Below are 23527 nucleotides of genomic sequence, written 5' to 3' on the forward strand. Positions count from 1 at the left end.
GAGGGCCAAGGATTGAGCCCTGAAAATCAAAAGTAGTTAAAAATGGCCCGTTATACCATGGACCCCAGAGGGTTAAACATTTTTTTTAAAGTAATGCAATAGTTACTTTTCAAGTAATTAATTACTTTTAGAATCTTGTAACTCAGTTACTAACTCAGTTACTTTTTTGAAGAAGTAACTAGTAACTATAATTACTTACTTGCCCACACTGTTCATTATAACAGGTGTTAGAGCAACTGGTGGGTAGTTGTTGAGGCCGCTAATGTTGGTGCGCTTTGGCAGTGGGACAATTGTGGCCAACTTTAGGCACGGCGGGATGCAGGACTGGGACAATGAAGAATTGAAGATCTTAGTGAAGACCCCAGCCAGCTGGTCTGCACATTCTTTTAGGGCCCTTCTGGTCACCCAATCTGGACTGGTGGCCTTTCTGGGGTTCACTGTCCTCAGTGTGCATCTCACCTCATCACCTCATACTCCTGCACCATGAGGCTTGGGTTGCTGCTGCTGTCCAATGTTTTAGCTGCTGCTGCCTCTGTATGGCGTTATTTTTGTGCCACTATTCTGAGTGCACGTAAAAAAAAATTGAGCGCACGTAAAAAAAGTTTGCAGGTGCAAGTGTTGCATTTTGAGGAGAAATTTATTTTGAGCGAAGAAAAGCTGAATTTGAGTGAACAAAATTCATTCCTGCATGCAAAAAATGTATTTCAGTGTTTGCTATTATCCACACACACAACAGCAGCCCCTCTCGCTCAGTTTTTGCATTTGCGCTCGCTCGCAATGTGTTGCTTGCGCTCTCAACATTTCTGCCCGTGCGTGCTCAACTCTTTCTCTACACCAGGGGTGTCAAACTCAAATACACGGTGGGCCAAAATTCAAAACTGGAACAAGGTCGCGGGCTAACATTAATATTTATTGAAAAAAAAACTTCCTCCAGATATAAGAATGAATCTTTTCTTATGGACTCAAACAAGTTTTGCTGAAAAACTGAATATGGAACAAGCAAAGCTTGATACTAAACAATATATATATTAGCTGTATAATACCAGTAGGCCAGCTCTAAAAGTAATTTGGTATGTCTTCGCGGGCCAAATGTAATTAGGCTGCGGGCCAAATTTGCCCCGTGGGCCAGAGTTTGACACCTATGCTCTACACCGTTATATTCGTGCCACAAAACCAGCCAATCACAGACTTGGAGGAAAAAAATTCTGATTGGCTGCTCTGGTCTCCAATCAGCTCGAAATGACAAAATGCAATATCCCAGAATCCATTTCGTCCAAAACTCAAACGAGGCAGTGGCGGAGGAACACAGAGTGGCAGAGTTTGAAATATTACTCTTTCTGGGTCACAAAATAAACTTTTAAGATATTTTCATGCGAGAATGGTGCTGTGTAAACTTCAAATATCTGCTTGATTCATCAAGACATCACATATTTGCATAACTGCTCTGACGTTTTCGGAGATGCCTGTTACCCACCAGCTGACCGGGTGGTCACTCGGGTTAAACATAATATATAAGGCTGAAGTGACAAAAAAAATCACCGACTACACCACCAGGTATTACAGGAAAAACCATAAAGCCTTTGAACTAAAACAAACGCTGCTGTGACAGTGATGCACACTGTGTCTTGTTGGTATATATGTATGATTTGTATCACCTTCGTGTTTCCAAACCGATATCATGACCAGCAGCTTTTACAGCTGTGGCTCCAGCAAACATCAGCTGATACTAGAAAGTAATATTAAATAAATTATAACAACAGCTGATCAAGCTTGAACGTGCTGCTGTTGTTGTTTAGCGCAACATCTGCTGGTTTCCTGTTTCTGGCGCAAAGTGGGAGATAAACAAACAAGAGAGACGATCAGCTGATCATTGATCAGTTTCATGATTGAAGTAGCAACAGGAGAGAGAGGGTGAGAGGATGAGAGAAGAGGCAGCTGTGCATCAAAGACAGAATAACTCCAGCTTTGTGTCTTTTTTCATTCTAGCTAAAGTACGGGACTTATCGCGTTCCTTTTCCCTTCAATATGGATGTGTTGTAATTGGTCCAGCCCAGAGTTGATCATGACCAATTGGCTAATCCACCACCTTTCATTGTTTATACCGTTACAAAAACAAACAAACATAAAAATGAAAAATCATCATCGGCCCACCGGGCAAATGTCTGGTATGCCCAATGGCCAGTCCAGCTATGCGGTCAGCTGGTGGGTAACAGGCATCTCCGAAAACGTCAGAGCACTTATGTGATGTCTTGATAAATCGAGCAGATATTTGAAGTTCACACAGAAACATTCTCGCATGAAAATATCTTAAAAGTTTATTTTGTGACCCAGAAAGAGTAATATTTCAAACTCTGCCACTCTGTGCTCCTCCACCACTGCCTCCTTTGAATTTTGGACCAAATGCATTCTGGGATATTGCATTTCGTCATTTCGAGCTGATTGGAGACCAAAACAGCCAATCAGATTTTTTTTCCTCCAAGTCTGTGATTGGCTGGTTTTGTGGCACAAATATAACGGTGTAGAGAAAGAGTTGAGCACGCACGGGCAGAAATGTTGAGAGCGCGAGCGACACATTGCGAGCGAGCGCAAATGCAAAAACTGAGCGAGAGGGGCTGGTGTTTTGTGTGTGCCATACCTCTGGTCCTTTCACCTCAAAGAAGTGGTTTAGCTCCTCTGCAGCGCCGCTTTTCCAAATTCGTAGGCTGCATCCTCCTGAGGACCCGGCCTTTGTGGTCTACATGCTCCCCCCCCCCCCCCAAAAAAACCCAAACAAAACCAAAACAGTTTCAAAATTTATTTATTTATTTATTAACCTTTATTTAACCAGGAAGATCCCATTGAGATTAAAAACCTCTTTTTCAAGGGAGACCTGGCCAAGATAGGCAGCAGCAGATGTCTCACAGTTACAGAAATTACTCAAACACAGGCAGCAACAACACACATGCAACAATAAGTGAAAGAATACAAATAAAATAAAAATAAAATTCAATAAAATTCAAATAAAATAAAAAGTCAGTTAAAATGACAATCAATCTAATTGAAACAGTTGCATGTTATGGACTTGGCCTCAAGGATTCGTAGTTTAGATTTAAAATCACTTAATGAAATGAATTCAGTCATTTTCCATTCCTTCTGCAGTTTGTTCCAGGCCGAGGGTGCTAAATGGACAAAAGCTCTTTTACCAAGTTCAGTTCGGGCAAATGGAACAGAAAGCAACAAGTAACCATGCGGACGAAGAGAATACCGACCAGCATGTTTCATTACAAGCAGGGAACATATATAAGAAGGCAGCAACCCAAGTATCGCCTTATATATAAAACTGTATAAATGAGAGTTCCTCCGACTTACCAAAGCAGGCCATCCTACCTGAGAGTATAACTCACAGTGGTGAGTCTGAAATTTACAGTTAGTGATGAACCTCAGACAAGCATGATACACAGAATCAACCATTCGAAGACATTGAGCAGAAGCATTCATATATAGAATATCACCATAATGCATGAAACGTGTGTTTAGCTGTGGTAACTAATTATTGTGGAAAGATCACAGAGAAACACTGATGATGTCATAAATCTCGACACACTGGGCTGCCTTTATACTGTCCCTGTGTTTACTTGGTACTGGTTCAATTCCAAAATTGCAGTATGGTAAAGTGTAACCGGTGTGATTCTGCGTTGTGTCTGATAAAAAAGGTAAAAGAAAGAAAGACCTCCAAGTAAATAATTTGCCCACTCCAGCTCCTCTCCCACAGGGGAATTGTAGAAAAAGGGCTGGCATTTATTTTTACATTAAACATAAAGTATGCATATACACGTAACATATTTGACATAAGATAAAACAAAAACAACATGAAATCTGACATACCTTAAAACACACATAATTCATATTTAGCCACCCTGATGTTTATGATTGCGATTTTAGTTCAGTTATTGTCATTATTAAGCCTGTTTTTGTAAGATGTTATAAGTGTGTAGTATGTGTGTATCATAAATGTGTTTTAGGCGCCATAAATGCTAGCATGAATATATACTCCTTGCTAGCTTGGGAGCTGTGGTGGGTTGAGCTAACCCTCTTCCCCACTGTTTGTATTTGGTCGTAGGAGCTGGAGTGGGCAAATTATTTACTTGGAGGTCTTTCTTTCTTTTACCTTTTTTTTATCAGGTGTTGGAAAGAAATGACACCCACCTCTCCCACAGGGGAATTGTAGAAAAAGGGGAGAGGCAAAAGGGGTACATAGTATTGCACCAAAGAAGAAGAAGAAAAGAATGAGGAGGGGCTCTAACTGATAATGAACACAACTACAGGCTTGGAGGTCCTAAAAGTCAGGTATAAAAGAAGCAGTTTGGGGGTTTAGAACACATTTTGTGTAATTATAACAATGTGATTTATGACCCTGTTACAAAAGCACTAATGACTGACCTGCAGCTGAAGCAGCCACACCTCTGTGTGACATCATGAACACCGGAAATTACACCTGTTTTCACCTGCCGCATCTGCAGAATGAGATTTAAATTCTTATGGCTGTTTTTAGCCTTGGTACTCTGAGGGGGCTAAACTCGCGGGAGCTCCTCATGTTTGAGTCTGCAGCAGGTGGGCTTTCTCACCGTCCTCCAATCACAGATCATTTCCACTCCTGAAACTGAAGCAGGCCGAGAAACGTCATCAAAGGTCAGACACCTGGACCTGGTTAGATCTGAGGCTCTGACCCAAACATCCAGACAGCTGATGGTGATGAAGATGTAGGCTTCACATCATCAGTGTGTTAATCCTACCGAGTGCCTCCGCAGAGGCACAGCAACCAGACCGTTTTACTCACTCACCGCTCCGACGAACACCTGCACAAACAAACATCTGCACAAATAAACAAACATCTGCACAAACATCTGCACTCTCAGTGCTGCTGCTCCTGCTCGCAGATGTTCGGAGGAGGAGTGAACATGCTCCCTGTTCTTGCTTCATGAGTAACATCACATTTTTGGCACATTTTTCGTCGCAGTATTGGACGAAAACAAATCAAAGAACATTTAACGCTGTTATTTCAACGTTTTAACGCGTGCGCGGATGTTTAATTGACACTTCTCCTTTAAGAGAGCTTTTCCTTTAACACACCTGACCACACCTGAGCTGGACTTCCGGGTCTTTCACAAAGAGAAGAAACAACAACAAGTCGGCGGAAGAGAGCCGGGACCAGGATTAAAACCAGGATTAAAACCCGGCCCAGGTCTTCAGCGAACAGGTGGGTTTTTTCTTAGTGTGAATTTCCGCTCCGTTAGCATGTAGCCTGTTAGCTCGGAGCTCAATCACAGTTTTTATCATATTTGATCACAAACGTCACGTCGCCATGTCAACTTGAGACTGCCGTCATGCAATGGGCGGGACTACCGCTACCTGCAGCTTGTGTTTTATTTGTCACAATTTCAAGTTCAAAAAACTTCAGAGCATAAAAACAGAAATTTTTAAACACTCCCGCGCGCGCACACGCACGCATATAAACAGACAGTTGCGTCATATACAAAGCTGCGTGTAAGAGTCTGTATTGATTATTGATCATCAGATCAACACGAAACTTTCACACCTTCGTTCGTCCACTCTGAGCTCTGAGGGAGCCTCAGGAATGGAATAGAGTACGCTTGGGGAGTGTGATCGTGTGTACAGCGTCTCTTTATGTCTGTCTCCACGTTGGTTGAGTGTGGAGTAAGTGCATATGAGAGCATGAGGGTGGGAATGGATGTTTGTGTCTGTGTGTGCCTGTATGTCTGTGTCTATATGTCAGGTTGGGTATCAGGCGCCACCTCTCTGGGGACATCTCAGGCCCTCCAAGGTTTGGAGGCCTATCTCCCCCTACCACCACTTCCCCTGCCAGTGGCGGACCCCCTCAGACATCGGTGCGTTGGTGGTTCTTTGTGTCCGGGGATGGGCGTCCAGGTACACACCGGCTCACTCCTTGGCGGCCGCTTATCGGGGCCTGGAGCCTGGGGCTCGCTCGGGCCACTTCGGAGGTGGGGTGCCCCCGGCCTCTCGGCCTGGGGCTCGGTCACTCAGGCACGGCTGGCTGCCGGCGGAGCTCACGGGCGCGTCACTGCAACTCCCCCTGGCTTCTGCTCCGCGGCTGCTGAGTGAGCCCTCATCTGGGACTCTCCTCAGCTCTTTCTGGGACAGTGGTGCAGCTGCCCCTCTGTTGGTCTTCCTTGGTCTCTTGTGTTCTGGGGCCTCTGGATGTCTGGAGTTTTGATCTCCTCCACACCTGCTTCATGCCCTGGAGGACGGGGCTGTGGCCCCCCCACACCCTCTAGCAGATTATTACATGAAGGAACCTTTTAAAAAACAAAAAACAAGCACGTCCATGCTCACAGGTGTACACACGGGTGATCACACCCACAAACTACACCCTTTTTGGCTCCTACCTCAAAGCACACTGTGTTCTGTTGATCTTATGTGCTGCACAATAATGTTTAACATTTAGTATTTACTGTCATATTCCCATATATCATTGTGATGTTGTTTATTCTATTACTCTTGTTCTCTTCTGCTTGCTTTCTTTTTTCTTTCTCAGCAGGTGATCCAGGTGATTGATATATGCATTTTTTTTTCTCTGCCCGTTCTGTTGGTTTTTGTCTTTTGCCCTTCTCCCCCGTCCCTCTTCTCAGCTGTTTCTCTTTCCCTCTTTCTTTCTCCCCTTCTTTCCCCCAGTCAAGTCTGTCCCGTATTCAGTAAGTGAAAATAAAATAAACAATAAAAGGTGAATCAAATGGACCATTACGGCAAGGCTGGGATGGTCAGTTTGGTAAAGTAAATCCGTTGGGCATCTTTCTTTGCCTTTAGACAACAATTCTGATGCAAAAGAGCCAAACGGGACAGGCAAAAAAAAAAAAAAAAGGAAAGGAAACGACATTTTTTCGCCTGATCTGTTCCAGAGCAGGTTAGATTAACAGCATCAGTTACCATGGTGATTTACCTCAACAAGCAGTGAATCAGCTTCATAGTTACGTGAAGTTACCTGGGTTTTAGTGGCGATGTGGGCCCCCCTAAAGATCGGAGGGTTTGAGGGTCATCAGAGAGGATGAGTTTGTCTGGACCGAAGTCCTGCACTTCTAAAATAACAAGCATAAAGCAGAACAACAGGAGACTAAATCTGAGTAAGAACAACACAAAAGCACTCAGAGTTCATCCTGATATCAAAGCCAGAGAATAAAGATGAGTTTGATGTCAGGGCCTGATGTGAAGAAGACCCGATCCCCTCTGTGCTTTCATCTGGACCACAGTCATCCACTGTGCAAACTTCAGAAATCAGAGAGGGAACAAGAAACTAGAAAAGAATAGAATGGGCCTTTATTTTTCAGACTCAACGAAACGAGGTTGTTTTCCCACCGCGGAGCACCCGGGTTTACCTCCATTCTTGCCGGTCAGCTCTTTTTTGCTTCCGAGGCCTCATCGGAGGAAGCAAGCAGGCTTTTTTGTGCTGCTTTGCCGGCTTCGCAGAGAACTGGATCTTCAGGGGCTTTACTCTTGGGCTGCTGCCAGTAAAATACGCTTGAGACTTGTTGGAGCTGGTTTAATCCCCACAACCCCCTGTGTTTACCATCCGGGTTGTCACCTGAAAGCATGGAAAGCCACGGCTCATCACAATAGGAACCCTGATTTACTGTGTGGCTTACTGCACTGTGCGGGCTCTGTTCCAGGCTATTCTACAACTGTCCCGGTGGGTCTCAACATTAAAATGATGTTAATTAATGCCCGCTCAATTGCCAACAAGTCTTATATTTCAAATGACTTGTTCTGTGCAGAGACGCTTGATTTAATGTTTGTCTATGAGACCTGGCAGCGTGAGAATGAAGTCTCACATCTTTTAGAGCTATGTCCCACAGACTGTTCATTTCTCTGTGCGCCTCGGATATCTCGACGAGGAGGTGGAACAAGCTGTAATTTTTAAAAAGACATTTTCATACCAGTTGATTTCTTCGAGCTGTTACAACTCTTTCGAGATGGTTATGATAAAAATTGGAAGAGATCAGCCAATGTACGGTATCTTAATTTATCGTCCACCTGGGTCTGCTGCGTCTTTTCTGGCAGACTTGAAAGAATTTTTAACTTCCACTATTAAACTGGGCAAGGTCATCATTGTTGGAGACTTCAACATTCATGCAGAGGACTCATCAAATAGTACCACTAAGGAGTTCCTGAGCATCATGGACTCTTTTAATTTTGTTCAGCATGTATCAGGCCCTACTCACACTGCTGGGCACACTCTGGACTTGGTCTTCACTTATGGCGTTTCCCTTGACCACTTGAATTTAAATGACGTTGTCTTTAGCCACCATAAGTCAGTCTCTTTTAATGTGTTTGTCAACTCAGAGTCTCTTCCCCAAGATTTTGTTAGCTGCAGGCCCTTTATTGATGACTCTGTTATTTCTAAATTTTCTTCCCTTTTTGATTTTAAAACTTCTTTTGACGATGTTGAGCTCCTTATTAACTCTTTTAATGAACACTGTCTTGCTATTGTCAATCAGGTTGCTCCTTTCAAAGATAGGCATTGCTCTGTTAGTTCCCGCACACCCTGGTTAAATAATCAAACTCGTGGTCTTCGATGCTCCTGTCAAAAAGCAGAGCGTCTCTGGAAGTCCACTGGTCTGGTTGTCCGCTGCTCTCGCCGGCTGGAGTGACCATTGAACCCCCCGGCTTGCTATCGAGCGGGTGGGTAACAGACGTCTCTGAAAATGTCGGCACACTTTTGCAAATGTACGATGTCTTGACAAACCAAGAAGATATTTGTAATTTACACAGCTACTTTCTTGCCTGAAAATATGTTAAGTTTATTTTGCGACCCAGAAAGATTAATAAGACTAATTTTAAAACTTAGTAGCGGCCGCCATTGTTGGCAGCTGAAATTTGGCTATGAATTCTGGGATATGGTGGGATACGAAGGACACACCCGACCCATCCTTCAAATTTGGGGAAATGAAGGACACATTTGTCGGCCGCATTGGGACAGCCTTCGTCGCCTGGCTGTGACGTAGTCGGCCTTCAAATGCGGCCTCCGGAGGATGCAGCCGACGTTTTGGGACACAGCTTACGTTTGGTTGACTCTGTGGAATCCTTTAACCCTGGAGAACCCATGGGGTCAGAGCCGACCCCATGGGTTCTCCAGGGTTAAAAAGCAGTTAAAAACTTTTTTGTTTAAACAGGCCTTCTGCTAATCAACAATTTTGAATTGTTTTGAATTTGCATTGTTTATATTGTCTATTTTATTACTTAATATTTTCTTTATTTTGACCTTTGTGTACAGTGCTTTGTGACTGCCTGTCTACGAAAAGCACTTAATAACTAAACTTTACTTATTATGGGCGCTCCCCGCCAACCTGCCGGAGTTCAAATGTAAATAGTAAATACACGTTGGGAATAAATGACACACAAAAATAGGAAAGGCACACAGCGGAGAGCAAAGAAAAGACTTGGACTGAATGTGTGAGTGTCCTGAGTGATGGGGGTCACACAGGCCATGGCTCAGATGGGTGGGTGGCGTGCATTTGCTAAATCAATCATGAAACTTAGGTGAAGGTAGCATTTTTTTAATGTTTGTGATTCAGAATTTCATGTTGAGAAGAATTCTACATGCTTTATTGTGATGGCAGTGAAAGTGTCGTCTGTTGGGTTCAAACATTGCATCAGATTTCAAAATGATCTTTCACACAGTCTATATAAATGCAGGAAGCCAGGAGGTGGAGAAGGAGGCCTGCATTATGCCTTAGTGATCAACCACATCACACTTGAAGTACTCCAGTGTTTACTCCAGTGTTTCAGCACACACAGGTCGTGAGCTGTGTGTGGCACAGTTCCTTGTATCACCTGTTTACTGTTCACTTGGATTTACCTGACCCACTCTCTGTTCTCTGGCAGGTGCATTTGCTCACAAAACAGGACGCGCCATGATGGAGGACAGCGGAGGGAGGAAGACCAGAGAGGGCGAGGACGAGGAGACGGTGAGCTCAGTCGTGACCGAGACGAGCACGCTGCCGTGGTCTGCAGACAGACAGACGGGTGGACGGACAGGTAAAGCTGACAGGATGAGCGTGAGGTCAGGTGTGTTTCTTCCCGAGGCGTCGAGCTGCACAGAGAGCGAAAGAGAACTGAAGGCAGAGGTGGAGAGGAGGTGCGGCAGAGCGGGTTTAGACGAAGGAGCGGAGCTACGTGAGGATAAAACCAGGGTACACCTGTTGGAGGAGGAGCCCCGAGAGAACCTCCTGCCAGAGAAAGCTGCTCAGGTGTTCAGGCCTGCAGTGACTGCCCTCCACTCCCCCTCCTCACTCAGAGAGTCTGGGCCGCTCCGGGAAATGGAGTCCGAGAAGAGTCCCTTTCTGGGTCCCCGAGGAGTTCCCGAGAACTACAATCAACATTATTACCTGCACGAGGAACTGCGCTCCAATAAACGTAAGTACTAACTCAGAGACTATGTCAGAAAATCACATCACCTTGCATCAGGAGGAAATGGTCAGGGGGTCGGGCACACCTGAACAGAACCACCTGAACCACCTTAAAATCTGTAGATTCTAGACGACGCTCAACTAAAACGACTGGAATGACTCGGATACTTATACATATTAGTGAAACCAGTCCCTGACAATCACAAAAATGCAAATGTTGAGGTTTTTTTGGGGTTTTTTAAAAGTAAAGTAAATTTTTATTTATATAGCACCAAGATAAAATCACAAAGTGCTTCACAGAAGCAGAAATGGACATGAAACCTCAAACAAACAAAATCAACCAAAAACAAGTTTAAACAGTCAAATTTAACACCAAGGTTACTAATGGAGGGTTTAATATAAGAAGCAAGAGGGCCTAGATTTTTAACCACCGGGGGAACAAATTTCTCAGGAGCAAAAACAATGACTTCAGTTTTACCAGCATTTAGTTAGTTGATAATTAGTTGATAATTATCAGCCAGCCGATCTCTAATGGAATCTAAGCAGGACTGCAAGATTTGGAGCTTAGAAACATCAGGTGGCCTAAAAGAGATATATAGCTGAACATCATTAGCATAACAATGATATGAAATATCAGAAAAAGAGCTACAAAGAGCCCCACAGGAGGATCAGAAAAAAAAGTTTTTAAAAATCAGAGGCTGAGGAAGAACTCCCCATTAAACAGGAAGTTGGCTAATGCGTGCTCTGGCATTATCTGCCACCATGGAAGCTGTGGAGAATTGCTTATGCCATCACTCATTTAACCAATCACGTCAGGTTTTGGGACCTTTGGACAGGACAGCCATGCTAGTGCGTCCAAATCATATGACCATTTAAGATGACGTACCAGCAAGATGCAGTCTCACTGAGTCTCCGTTTGTGTTGACAGACCAAGTAAAGCTAGAGTTATGATAAATCATTCTCATTGTGCTTTTTCCTGAATACTGTCGTCAGGTGTAGCGTACAGAGCAGTGGTAAAACTGGATGTTCTAAGGAATGCACTTTCAAGCAAAAACGAACAAACACACCCTTTCCTATTGGTGGAAAAATGCACCACATCAACCAATCAAGAAATGATATGGCAACACGTGCCATTTGTTTGCTTACAAAGAGGGGGAAAGTGGGAATGATTTTGATGTTTAGCATGTTTGAAGTGTGTCTACGGTGTTTGGCTTTTGTTCTTTTTTTGCGTGTCACAGCAGCGAGGTGACGGCTGAATGTCACTGACTGAAATCTCCATGTGGAAAACAGAAGTGATACACCTGAGGTTTTAGGCCTGTGATGAGCTCCTCTGCCTTTTGCTGGACAGAACTAGTTTTTGGAACAACACAAATAATTTGTGTGACATCTGATTGCTTTGTGCAAAAAAACGGCAGAGACTGTTAACAGTTGCACAGAACTTTTATTTTTTCATCACAAGTTCTGAAAATGATTTGTTGAACATGTTTCCTGCTCTGATTTTCTTTTAAGGTTAGTTGTGTCACTACAGTATGTCAAAATGAAAACATGACTGTAAATTCAGACACGTGAAGTTGTGCGTAAAAGACTGATGCCAAACATGGTGAGGGAGTCGAAAACAGCAGGTTCTACCCTGGACTCCAGGGGGTTTAATTACCTGCCCCTGTTTATACACCTGTGCACCTCTGACTGCTGACTCTGCCTCCATTAACTCATTTTTCTCATCTGTGTCAGGAGGGCAGTGCTGTCTCAGTACGGATGTCCTGAAGATGGGCGTGTCTCTGATGGCCTCGGCGTTCTTCTTCCCTTTACTCGTCTGGGGTGGTTTTGTGTTTCTGCCATTTGACGCCCCGCTGCTGGATGGTGCCCCCCTCCGGCTCGTCTACACGCTGCGCTGCTCTGTGTTCGCTGCCACCCCCATCGTCCTTGGTGAGTCACATACCACCGAAAAAGAGATGCAGAATCTCACCTGTCTCACCTGTGTGCGTCTCACCTGTTCTTTAGGTTGGCTTGTTCTGGGCATCTCACGGCTAAGGTCAGGTGTGCTTCGTCCTCTGTTTGATGATGAGATAAAGGAGGCGGAGCTACAGGAAGTCACTGTCCACCAGCGCTTCATCTCTGACTCTGCCTCGCTGTTCCTGATTTACTTCCTGCAGCTGGTCGTTATGGCGATGTACCTTAGCCAGGAGCAGCTGAAGCTTGTGCCGCTCCTGACCATCCTCTTTGCTTTTGGAAGGTGAGGATCCATCCACGATGTGATCAGTCGATAACGACATCGATTGATGAATCTAATGGCGCTTCCGTGTCTACACAGGTTGGCTTACTGGGTCGCTGCGGCATTTGGCAGCAGCATTCGTGGATTTGGTTTTGGCATCTCCTTCCTGCCAAGTATCATCATGATGGGAGCAAACTTCTACTTCATCTTCACGATGGATGCGGCGAGTTCCATTTTCAGTGTTCCCCATGACGAGGCACCGCCTCAACCAGCAGGCCGACAACGGTTTTGGGGATAAGACACAAGCAGTGATTGATGATTGTCATTATCGATTGAAAAGTAAAATCTGTCTTTATTTTGAGGTTTAAATGCTTTAAAATGACCAGGCGTAGCCCTGCCCAGCTGGTGTGCGCGGCTCTTGTTTTTTCCTTTATTAAACTGCTTCCTGTTCTCTGCAGCTTCCTGTTGATCTTTTTTTTCTGTTTTATTTTCTACAATTGTTTTTATGATCAATAAATTAAAGAAAAGAGACTGTAATTTACAAATTTTCACAATAAAAGTTGGAAACTATCACATCGTTTCCTGTCTGCAGTGTTTCAGAATAATGTTGGTACAACAAACCTTTTTTTTTTTTTTTCAAAGGACATGACAAAATATGTGATTTAGGGAATAAAATAAGAAACTGATTATTATTTATGTTACAATTAGATATTTAGATTTTAATTTATATTTATTTACAAAGGTGTTTTTTTTTTTTTGCACACTGCAGCCTGTCAGTGTTGATGATTAATCATCTGCTGCTGTGAAGCTGATTTTTCTAGTTAAACTGGTCAAACTGTCATATGAAATCTGAGCACAGGAAGTACTCACACCCTGACTTCACAATAAAAGGATAATGTTTTTCATTTTGGATAAATAAGAATCTTAAAAATATCGTGAAGTATCAAGAGTCGATAATTTTTGTCCCTCTTTATCAGTATTTATAATTTGATAAGCAGAAATGACACAGGAGGATAAAGGGTTGAAATGTTTGTTGCTCTGAGGCATCGGAAACAGTATGCGTCATTATATATAAACACAGTTTCCGGTGACACAAACTAATGAGATCAATCGCAGTGATCAATAATCACGAGATCATTTACGGTTGACAGGAAGCAATTTTCTGTCTTCGCCATTCTGTCTACAGGGAAGCTTTTATTTTGAAGGCTCAGGTGTGTGAGGCTTTTGCAGGTAGACTGCATTTTTTTTTATTGTCACGGACTGAAGGAACTTCCGAGAGCAGCACTGCCATTTGTTCCTGCAAGATCGGCTCATTTACACCACATCCTGCCACTGAAAACGCCAAACAGAGAAGTTTTCTTCATGGAGTCCGTACCTGTGAGGAGGCGGTCCTGCCTGCTGCGCTTCAGAGAGCGCTGTCCGTTCAGGAAGCTCTGCAGACGCACGTACGGTCAGTAATCTCTGTTTAAATAAAGCTCAGTGAAACTGCTTTTGTAATCAGCTTTCAATAAACTTTAACAATAGGTGTGTTTTAACGTCATTAACGTGTTTAACCCTGATGAGGTCATCAGAGGCTGCAGGGCTACTCTGGGGGAGAGGCAGGGCTCACCTGGACAGGTGAGAAGTGTGATATACTTCACCTGAGTAGAAACGCCATAACAGGTCTAAATTAAAGCTGCTGACCTTCAAAACAGATTCGAACTTGATCAAAATAACTGTGTACACCTGCGTGACAACCACTGTCTTAGCTTTCAGTTCTGGTTTTAACTCCAGTTCTTCTTCTGGTCTATTTTCTTAGGTCCAGCCACAGTTGTGGTTCGGTTACAGTCCACTGTCAGAGGCCATCATTTGTAACCTTCACTAAAGCAGTTTCTGTGCTGTGATGAGCTCTGAAACCTGACTGAAACTCTTCAAATAAGCCATTCCTCTGCAGATGATCTGTTAGCTGTTTGACAACTACTGGCAATGGCAATGTAGCTTGCCATTGCCAGTGTGTGAATGGGTGAATGACTGAATGTAGTGTAAAGTACTTTGGGGTCCTTAGGGACTGAGTAAAGTGCTATACAAATGCAGGCCATTTACCTTTTTACTCTTTCAAGAAAGTTTGATATAAAGGAAGGTTGGAGATTGGCCTATAATTAGCTAAGACTGCTGGGTCTAGAGATGCTTTTTAAGTAAAGGTTTAACTACAGCCAGCTTGAAGGCCCTGTGGTACATAGCCGATTATTAGAGACAGGTTGATCATATTTAAGATTGAAGCATTAATTAATGACAGGACTTCTTTGAGCAGTCTAAAAAGAGTTGTTACAAAGGGCATAAAGCACCTCGAGGTGACTCTTGTTGCGATTTGGCTGAATTGAACTGATTCCATTTCTATTTCCAGTCGTGATTTTGGTCAGAACAGAGAAAGAAATCAGTCTGTCCCAGAGGTTGCTGACTCTTTATCGCCTCCTGTTTCCTGTGGAACAGACATATCAGCAGCAGATTCGTCTCCTATTGATCTACCTTGGAATGATGTCAGATTTTCCTCCACCAAGCAGCCAATGCTTCAGATGTTCCCACATTTGGCCAGGTGTCAGAGTTTCTCTCCTCCTGACCAATCAGACGCAGACACTCACATGGAGGAAGATTTGTGTGCCGCAGAGAACCATCAGAACCACCAGAGTCACCAGAACCAGCAGCAGGACGCAGAGGGCAAAGCAGACAACCATATGGGTGAGGACTGCCTGTGCTTTTAGTTTGAGCCTGCAGAAGCTGAACTGAGGAGTTCAAAACCAGATTTTTAGACCTTTGAAAGGAATCGGTTAGTTTCTGTCTTTTTCTCTTTATTATTTATATTTATGATTTCCTTGGAGACACATGCTAAGCTAAAGGAGCCCAGTTAGCTCATTTAGTGGATTAATTTTTTTCCAGTGACGCATGAATTTTACCCAGACCTCACTGATGTTAACATCACAAATGGACCATAACGTACACTGACTGAGTGGGAAGCCGTGACCGCAGAGGTAACTGCTTCACCCAGGAGCTCAAAGGCTTGCCACTAGTTGAAATCTCTCTGATTTTTGTTTTGTTGCTTCTTCCTGTTTCAGAGCTCGATGATGACGTAGACCCAGAAACCGGAGAGAGAGCACAGGGTTGACCCCACCCCCTTTCTGTCAGGAACTGCTGCACCGCCCACATCACCTACACCTGGGGGAAGAAAGAAGCCTGTTGCACGATCATGACCTAAAACACTGTCAGAATTCTAAAAATGTTTAAAGAGAATCTAGTTTAAAAATGGATTTAGACCAGTAACAGATATATTAGATGACAATAACAGGTAAAGTAACATTTCTATGAAGAAATATGTGAACCTCTTATGATGATTAATAAAGGTAAAATCAGAGTCAGGTGTTTTCAGTTGAGCTGTTTATATTCAATTCAATTCAGTTTTATTTATATAGCGCCAAATCACAACAGCAATAGCCTCAAGGCGCTTTAAGGTGCTTTATATTGTACAGTATTTAAAGAACTATCTATCTGAGTCTGATTTCCACAACATGTTGTGACTCATGACCAGATGAGAAGTGAGGATTTCAGAAAGAGACTTGTTGGTGGTCATTGGGCTGTAAGGGTTCCCAGAAGCTTCCCTACTTTTATATTTTTCATTTGTTGCATCAATCAGCATGCACTTTGTCACTCAGAGAGTAAAAGTCCTGAATTAGCAGCTAAGAACCAAAAACAGGTTCCAAGAACTTTGGCAGTTTGTACTTCCTGCAGCATGGAGTGACCACAGCTACGAAAATGTTCCCACAGTCCAAAAGCATCTATGGTGGGGTCATGGTTTGGGACTGCTTCAGTGCATACAGACCAGAACAGCTCACCATCACTGATGGAATGATGGATTTTGACTGAGAAGCAGGACATCTGCCTGTGGATTGAATCGTGCAGCAGAGACAACAACCCTCAGCTCACAAGGAGAACATTGAAGAAACGTTCACGTGAGGAGATGTGAAGCTCAGAGTCCTTGAGGCTATTGGCCACAGCAGAACCTGGAAGCAAAGGTTCAAATACTTGATATGATACTGGACCAGTCGCCTCAAGATGCTTTGTATTGTAAGTTAGACCATACAATAATTTAACATTGATAACCCCAACAAGCATATGACCCCCTATGAGCAAACACTTTGACGACAGTGGGAAAGAAAAACTCCCTTTTAACAGGAAGAAACCTCCGGCAGGATCAGGGAGGGGCGGGGCCATTGATTGGTTGGGGTGCGAGAAGGAAGACAGGATAAAGACATGCTGTGGAAGAGAGACAGAGATTAATAACAGATATGATTCAATGTAGAGAGGTCTGTTAACACATAGTGAGTGAGAAAGGTGACTGGAAAGGAAAAACTCAATGCATCATGGGAATCCCCCGGCAGCCTACGTCTATTGCAGCATAACTAAGGGAGGATTCAGGGTCACCTGGTCCAGCCCTAACTATATGCTTTAGCAAAAAGGAAAGTTTGAAGCCTAATCTTGAAAGTAGAGATAGTGTCTGTCTCCTGAATCCAAACTGGAAGCTGGTTCCACAGAAGAGGGGCCTGAAAACTGAAGGCTCTGCCTCCCATTCTACTTTTAAATACTCTAGGAACAACAAGTAGGCCTGCAGAGCGAGAGCGAAGTGCTCTAATGGGGTGATATGGTACTTTACGGTCATTAGGGAGCGTTCACCCCATGATCAGAAGGTTGAGGGTTCAAATCCACCGAAGGCTACCTGCGGTATCCCTGAGCAAGGTACCGTTCCTACACATTGCTTCCTGGGTGCTGGATTGGCTGCACACTGCTTCACTGAGTGAATCGGTTAAATGCAGAGAGTAATTTCCCTACAGGGAAAATCCAGTTTTGAGATCCTTCCCAGACACCTTAACGCCCACTCACATCTAGGTTTCACAATGAGGTCACCCGAAACCCGCTGATTGTGACCCACACCCGTTTTCACACCTTGGGTTGTGTGATTAGGTAGAGGTTTATTAGGGGGTCCATTGTCCCTCTTGGCAGATTACTCCCACAGGGCTTAAATCTGGGACTCTCCACTACTTGACCCTTAGAACTGAAAAAGCTTGTTGGATGAGAGGTGAAATGTCTTAAAGCAACTTAAAGAAGTCCAGACGCTTTTCTTTCCAAGCTCCTTAGACTACGATAACCTGGATGACTGAGAACCTTCACAGACATACAGGGGAAAGTATACCAAAAAAAAAGATAAGATGGGGCCTGATTGAATCAGTTATGATTAGTATCATCAGTAAATAAAGTAGCAGGTCTGACTGGATTCTCTTTAAATGCTTTTAGGGCTTGTTTAGGTTTAGGAAGGTTTAGGTCGTACTACAGAAAGAGAGGAAAATGTTAAAGGCTTTAATCTTTTTACTGCAACAGAAACACCTCCATTAATCGTTTGTCTGTTTTACAAAGAACCTGAAACCTGAATCAGGTTTTGTTTTGTGTACAAGAAGTGTCACTCATCTGCTGCAGGTAAAGCCGCACTCAGACATCAGTATAAAAGGTTCTGCTGTCCCTGTGACAGAGTATTGGCACCAGGGCATGGCATTCAAAAGGAAAGCTTTTGTGTAAGAAGCACATGAATGCAGTCCAGGCAAGAAACTTGCAACATGTCAGAGGACGATGTGACCTTTGACCTGCTGACAATAAATTTTTTCCCACAAAGTTCTGACTTTCCCATAAAAAATTTCCCGTAAGAAGTTCTGACTTTCCCATCCCATAACATCTTTCCTCAGAATGTGACCGAGCTTTTGATTTTTCTAAGATTATTTAACTTCCAGTTTGAAAACATGAAGTTCCCGGTGGCTGATTTCTGGTCAATAAAATGATCGATTTATCTGATTTTAACATTTTGTGAGGTGATAAAATAAAAAGGTGATTTCTGTGGTGCAGATTTAATAATTTCCTTAGGGATCAGCATACTTTTTTAGTATGCTGATCCCTAAGGAAATCTTACTTTTTTAGTATGCTGATTCTGCTTGATGAATCCCAACTCGTTTAAACTTTTGTCCTTAGGTCTGATTCTAATGTACGGTCATCTTATTGATTACTGAACTATTGATGACAATGTGATGGCTCTATAAAACTGAATGTTTGGCGTTTTTCCTCTGCTTTTGTGTGAACAATAAAGCTATTCAATACCGGGTATTTTGTGTTGTATCCCATCCATCCATTTTCTTCCACTTTTCCAGGTCGCAGGTCGTTGGTCGGGCAAACAGCCTAAGGAGATAAATCAAGGGTTAGGGTTAAGCTCCTTTTTGCTCAACATCACCAACAAAGCCAGATTAGGCAGCAAAGTAACCAGACTAATATTAACATTAGTGTAACTGGTCCAGATGTTTGAGTGTAAAAGTGATATGCACCGGAGTTTCGTATCCTCCACGCAGCATTCCCAGCCTGTGTCCATATTTCAGATTGTTCTGTTTGTGGATTGTTAGATTTGTATTGTTGATTGTCATTTATGCTTAGAAATATTTACTTATATATGCTTAGAGTTTTGTAATTAGTTGTAGATTGGTAGAGGTTTTGATCCTTGATAGCCTGCAAACTTTGTGTGTATTAGACAGAACTTTGGGAGCATGAGAGGTCATACCGTGTCTTATTGTTTTATGGTAGGATTAACGTAGCTACGTCTGTTCTAGTCTAAGTGCTCTTTGTTTAGATGAACTGCAGGACTTCCTCACCGTGTTATCTAGGATGAACCATCTAGGGTGAGGGGGAGGCTACCCTCTTCCTGACCAAGGATGTTTGACCCTTTGATCAGCAACACACACACACACACAGGCAAGGTACTCTTTGTTTGTATGTAGACGTCGTATGTTAATGAACCTATGCATATTCATGTAACCTCAATAAAAGGACAGTGTTACGGGAGGACGGACGAGAGCGACTGGGGTCAAGCGAAGGAACGGCGTTTGTCTGGTTCTCTCCCGTGCACGAGTAACATGAAGAACTTTGCCTATTTGTGTCTTGCTTAGCAGTGTAATTATATTGTCTTAACGTTCCAGCGAATAGGTTTATGCTACAAACCTATCATGGATAAGTTGGTATCATTAATTATTGATTAAGTCTTAATCTCTCTGTAACGTTAACGTCAATCAGTGTGCATCACAAAGTACAGCTTTAAAAGCCATCTGGTCCTTCAAGTTATTGTGTCCCCACAAACATTTTTTTTCTGTTTCTGTTGTTTTGTAGCATGTTTATATCTGCTGGTGTTTTCTTAGATCACACCTACAGGTGTTAATGTTTACATGTTCACTTATCCTTATTAGGATAATCAGGATAAGAGAATGAACGTGGACTCTGCTGTTCTAAGTTGAACAGCAGAGTGCAGCTCACACCTGTACTTCCTGATGAAAGGCTCAGCGGCTTTATTCAGAGGAGTTTGGGATCAATCACACTAACTCCGGTGTAACATCTTCCACTTAGTTTGGCACTTTTGCAGTAAAATATTTTCTACAATAATCCGTTTGATGTGTCAGCAACACCAGAGAACATGAAATCATGGAAAACTTCTTTATTGACTTAAAAAACAAAAAGACAACATAATATTAAATCTTCTGAACGTTAATATTTACAGATTTTTTTATGGACAGTAAACACATCAGTGTTTGCTTTCTTTTATTTTTAATAAAAGACGCGTTGCTTTTTCATTGGATAAGATCTTCTGACTGGTTAATATCAGTCTTCCGTTTCATTGGCTGCTTCTGTCTCAATGGGTGGGGCTTCATCCTCTGAGCTGGTCTGACGTGCTGCTGTCCGAAACAAATGCATCAAATCCCGAAACCTGCGGGACACCTGAAGACACGACAAGAAGTTAATAAAGTGAGCAGTTGACAAACCGACCAATCATGCTGGAAGAACACTGAACAGCCAATCACCTCGCTGGGAGTCTTGTTGCCGAGCAGGCTGGAAATGGCCTGAAATGTGTTCTGATTGGCTCCTTCTTGCTGACATGTCTTCAAGATGACCCGGTCTGCTTCTCTGAAAAATAAACAAACAGTCAGGCCTTCCATAGGTGCCTCCTAACTCCTTTCCCTAATCACCTTTCCTTCGTCGAGGTGAAAGAAAGTACCTTGTCCACAGGATCACTTTCTCCCCGCTCGCAGTCAGAGAAATGTTTTTGGCACAGACAGGGAGGTCAGGAGGAAGAGGAGCTAACCGAGGAGGAGTGCAGAAGGCTGCAGACGTGGAGGAAGCTGTAGTGGAGGGCGAAGCTACAGAGGAGGAAGTAGAGATCGTGGAGGTGCAGGTAGAGGTGATGGAGAGGGTCACAGGTGGCGGTTGCAGTGTCTCCTCTCTCCTGCTCCTCTTTGCTGCTGGGCTCTGTTCCTTTTTCCTCTCCTCCTCTTCTTCCTCGCCCTCCTCTTCCTCCTCTTTTGTATCAGCCAGTGGAAACGAGCCTTCCCATGATGCATCACACCGATCTGTCAACACAAACAATAAAGTTATTTAAAGCAAACACGCACCTGTCTGCTAAAGGACCAACAGAGGATCGTGTGACATACCTGGCAGGGGACTGTCGTCGCCCCCCTTCAGGTCCAGGTCTTTGTTAGCTGGTTCATCATGGGTAGCACTTATCTGAGAGTAGAGTGGGTCCAGACTCTTCATGGCCCTGGACACGCCCCCTGAGGTCTAAAGGAGAGATGAACAGGTAATTCAGGTGTAATTCTTTCTACGCGTTTCACCCCTGGTGAAACATACAGACATACCTTATTGCCATGGCAGCGGGTGCATCCTTTCCTCTTGTGTTTCTGGATCTTTGAATCACGACAAGGGCAGACCCAGTCTTTATCGGACCAATCACAGCCCTGCAAAGAATAGTGTAAATCTGTCCAATCACAGGGTTGAAAACAGTAACAATGTAAATCTGACCAATCACAGGGCTGAAAACACAGCTGCTCATTGTGACAGGACGTCAGCAGAAATAAGCAAACAATCCTGGATCCCGACTTCCAAAAGATCTGGAGTCATAACGGATCCAGATTTCCAAAAAAACAGACGTGGAATCTGACTTTGGAACGCTGTGGATTGTGTTTTTCTACAAACGACCTGGAGTACAGCTCTCCCCTAAAAGATTGATAAAAAGGAGCAGAGACAGGAAATAATCTGTCCCCCTTCAGACCTTGTAGTTTCTGTGAGAGTCCATCTTCCTTCTCTGACGCCGGTTTGTCATTGGTTGGATCTTATGTCCCTCCTCTTCCTCTTCTAGTTCTGGCAACGTCACCTCCTCAAACCCGCCACTGGCCCCGCCTCCTGAATTTTGGCTGACGCCCTCTCCACCTTCCAACCCGCCGCCTCCATCTTCTGGCCAATGGGTTTCTTCAAACTGTCCAGGATGCGCTGGAGGTGGGCGGAGCTCGTCAAAAAACACCCAGAATTCAGCTTGTAAATGGGTGTGGCCTTTGAGCAGCATAGACATCTGAGCTTTGAGCTGAAAACATGAAACAGCTGAGATTAGCACAGGTTAGTTCCACCTGTCTGGTTAATCTGGTTCAAAGACCTCGTACCTCGTGGACGCTGGTGGGACTGAGGTCCTGGCCTATCTGCAGAGCTTTGATGATCTTCTGGTAATGCGACGGATTGTCTCCAAAGCTGATCTCCAGCTGTCGAAGGAAACGGCGGCTGCGCTCAAACGCCTGCTGCTCGTCGAACTGCAGAAGCATGAAGAGTGAAAACACCGTTAAATTCTTGTGACCTGCGAATGGACGGAGGCATGACGTGAACTCGTTGTTACTGAGCTAAAAAGCTGCAGTGATACGGATACTTGCACGGAGCACATGAAATGAGGCACGGGGACGTTTGTTTATTCAAACTGCGCCGCTCGAGTTCTGCAGCACACCGCTGACATGCAGTTTTTTTACTTCCTGTTTAAGAATCCATAGTGCTTTGTTCTGATGCTGGAACGCCATCTGTAACTGCACGATGGCAGACTGAGTGCGTGCACTCATGCCCCAGCTCGCCCGAACAGATGGGCGCAGTCCAAACATGCTCGAGCATGGCGGCCTGTACAGAGGAAGCAGTTGCGTCAGCCTCTACAGACATTCACTGTCCTGCTGGCAGCTACGGCAACTCTTAAGGTGGAATGCTTCGCTGTATGAGCTAAATCAATCGGCGCACCTTAAAAAAAGAAAACGATTGATGATTCTTGTCTAAGGAGCTTGGAAAGAAAAGCGTCTGGACTTCTTTAAGTTGCTTGAAGACATTTCACCTCTCATCCGAGAAGCTTCTTCAGTTCTAAGAGTCAAATGTGGAGAGTCCCAGATTTAAGCCCTGTGATCAATGATACTCTAAAGAAACTCTGCCCTTTGTGAACATGGAGATAAAAGGAGCGTCATCCTTCAGCTGTTCTCTCCTCTCATTAGGAAACTCTTCAGCCTCCTAACAGGTTCTCACATGAGGGGCTCTGTGATTGGCTGAGGCTGACTTTAACTTTAGTCGGAGCTTTAGGGATTAGAGATTTGTAAAAACACCAGTGTTGGGTAAGTTACTTTAAAATAGTAACTTAGTTACATTACTAGTTACTTCTCTCAAAAGTAACTCAGTTACTTCAAGTTACTCGTTACTTTCAAAGTAACTAGTTACTAGGGAAAGTAACTTTGATTTTACTCAGAATTTTCTTGTTAATGTGTTGCTTCCATAACTTTGCCAGTCTTCTAGCTTGCGTACTTGCCACAAGTGCACTGTGCCACCTACCAATAGAAAGGGAAAGATAATGTGCATATTTCCACGAGAGAAATCCCACGCCTGGACCGTCATTGACTACTGCCATGATTCTAGCCTACGTCACAGCGTCATGTGCGCCTTTTACATCCAACACAAAAACTGCAGTCGTGGTGCTTTCGATTGTACTCAGAACTCAGAAATTCTG

General features: G+C 43.7%; 3 protein-coding genes across 3 annotated transcripts in view; 2 read left to right on the forward strand and 1 right to left on the reverse strand.

Moving 5' to 3' along the window:
• Positions 1–5093: 5093 nt before the first annotated feature.
• On the forward strand, positions 5094–13201 carry LOC146565078 (transmembrane protein 79-like). The gene is made up of 5 exons (XM_085292993.1): positions 5094–5236; positions 9895–10425; positions 12150–12344; positions 12420–12651; positions 12730–13201. The coding sequence occupies exons 2-5, from the start codon at positions 9924–9926 to the stop codon at positions 12926–12928; spliced, it is 1128 nt and encodes a 375-aa protein (XP_085149119.1). The 5' UTR covers positions 5094–5236; positions 9895–9923; the 3' UTR covers positions 12929–13201.
• Positions 13202–13847: 646 nt separating this feature from the next.
• Positions 13848–18814, forward strand: LOC146565079 (uncharacterized). The gene is made up of 3 exons (XM_085292996.1): positions 13848–14080; positions 15100–15345; positions 15720–18814. Exons 1-3 carry the CDS (start codon positions 13993–13995, stop codon positions 15767–15769), a joined length of 384 nt encoding a protein of 127 aa, XP_085149122.1. The 5' UTR covers positions 13848–13992; the 3' UTR covers positions 15770–18814.
• Positions 18815–20158: 1344 nt separating this feature from the next.
• The window catches only part of gon4lb (gon-4 like b), a 29094-nt gene continuing 25725 nt past the window's right edge, over positions 20159–23527 (reverse strand). The window contains exons 24-30 of the mRNA XM_085292986.1: positions 22167–22310; positions 21782–22090; positions 21369–21467; positions 21165–21291; positions 20732–21083; positions 20538–20640; positions 20159–20454 (exon numbers count right to left, since the gene is read on the reverse strand). Coding sequence (XP_085149112.1) covers positions 20338–20454; positions 20538–20640; positions 20732–21083; positions 21165–21291; positions 21369–21467; positions 21782–22090; positions 22167–22310 — 1251 coding nt within the window. The 3' untranslated portion in view covers positions 20159–20337. The remainder of the gene's footprint in view (positions 20455–20537; positions 20641–20731; positions 21084–21164; positions 21292–21368; positions 21468–21781; positions 22091–22166; positions 22311–23527) is intronic.

Source organism: Mchenga conophoros, linkage group LG11, assembly GCF_057382185.1.
Source record: "Mchenga conophoros isolate Kocher_MC1m ecotype Shallow Benthic linkage group LG11, M_conophoros_male_GT1.1, whole genome shotgun sequence".
NCBI classification, from domain to species: Eukaryota; Metazoa; Chordata; class Actinopteri; order Cichliformes; family Cichlidae; genus Mchenga; species Mchenga conophoros.

Coding starts and splice junctions, on each gene's coding strand:
- LOC146565078 (XM_085292993.1), top strand. CDS start 9,924: ATGATGGAGGACAGCGGAGGGAGGAAGACCAGAGAGGGCGAGGACGAG. Junction 12,345..12,419: donor TGCCACCCCCATCGTCCTTG/GTGAGTCACATA, acceptor CCTGTTCTTTAG/GTTGGCTTGTTCTGGGCATC. Junction 12,652..12,729: donor ATCCTCTTTGCTTTTGGAAG/GTGAGGATCCAT, acceptor GTGTCTACACAG/GTTGGCTTACTGGGTCGCTG.
- LOC146565079 (XM_085292996.1), top strand. CDS start 13,993: ATGGAGTCCGTACCTGTGAGGAGGCGGTCCTGCCTGCTGCGCTTCAGA. Junction 14,081..15,099: donor GCTCTGCAGACGCACGTACG/GTCAGTAATCTC, acceptor CCTGTGGAACAG/ACATATCAGCAGCAGATTCG. Junction 15,346..15,719: donor CAAAGCAGACAACCATATGG/GTGAGGACTGCC, acceptor TTCCTGTTTCAG/AGCTCGATGATGACGTAGAC.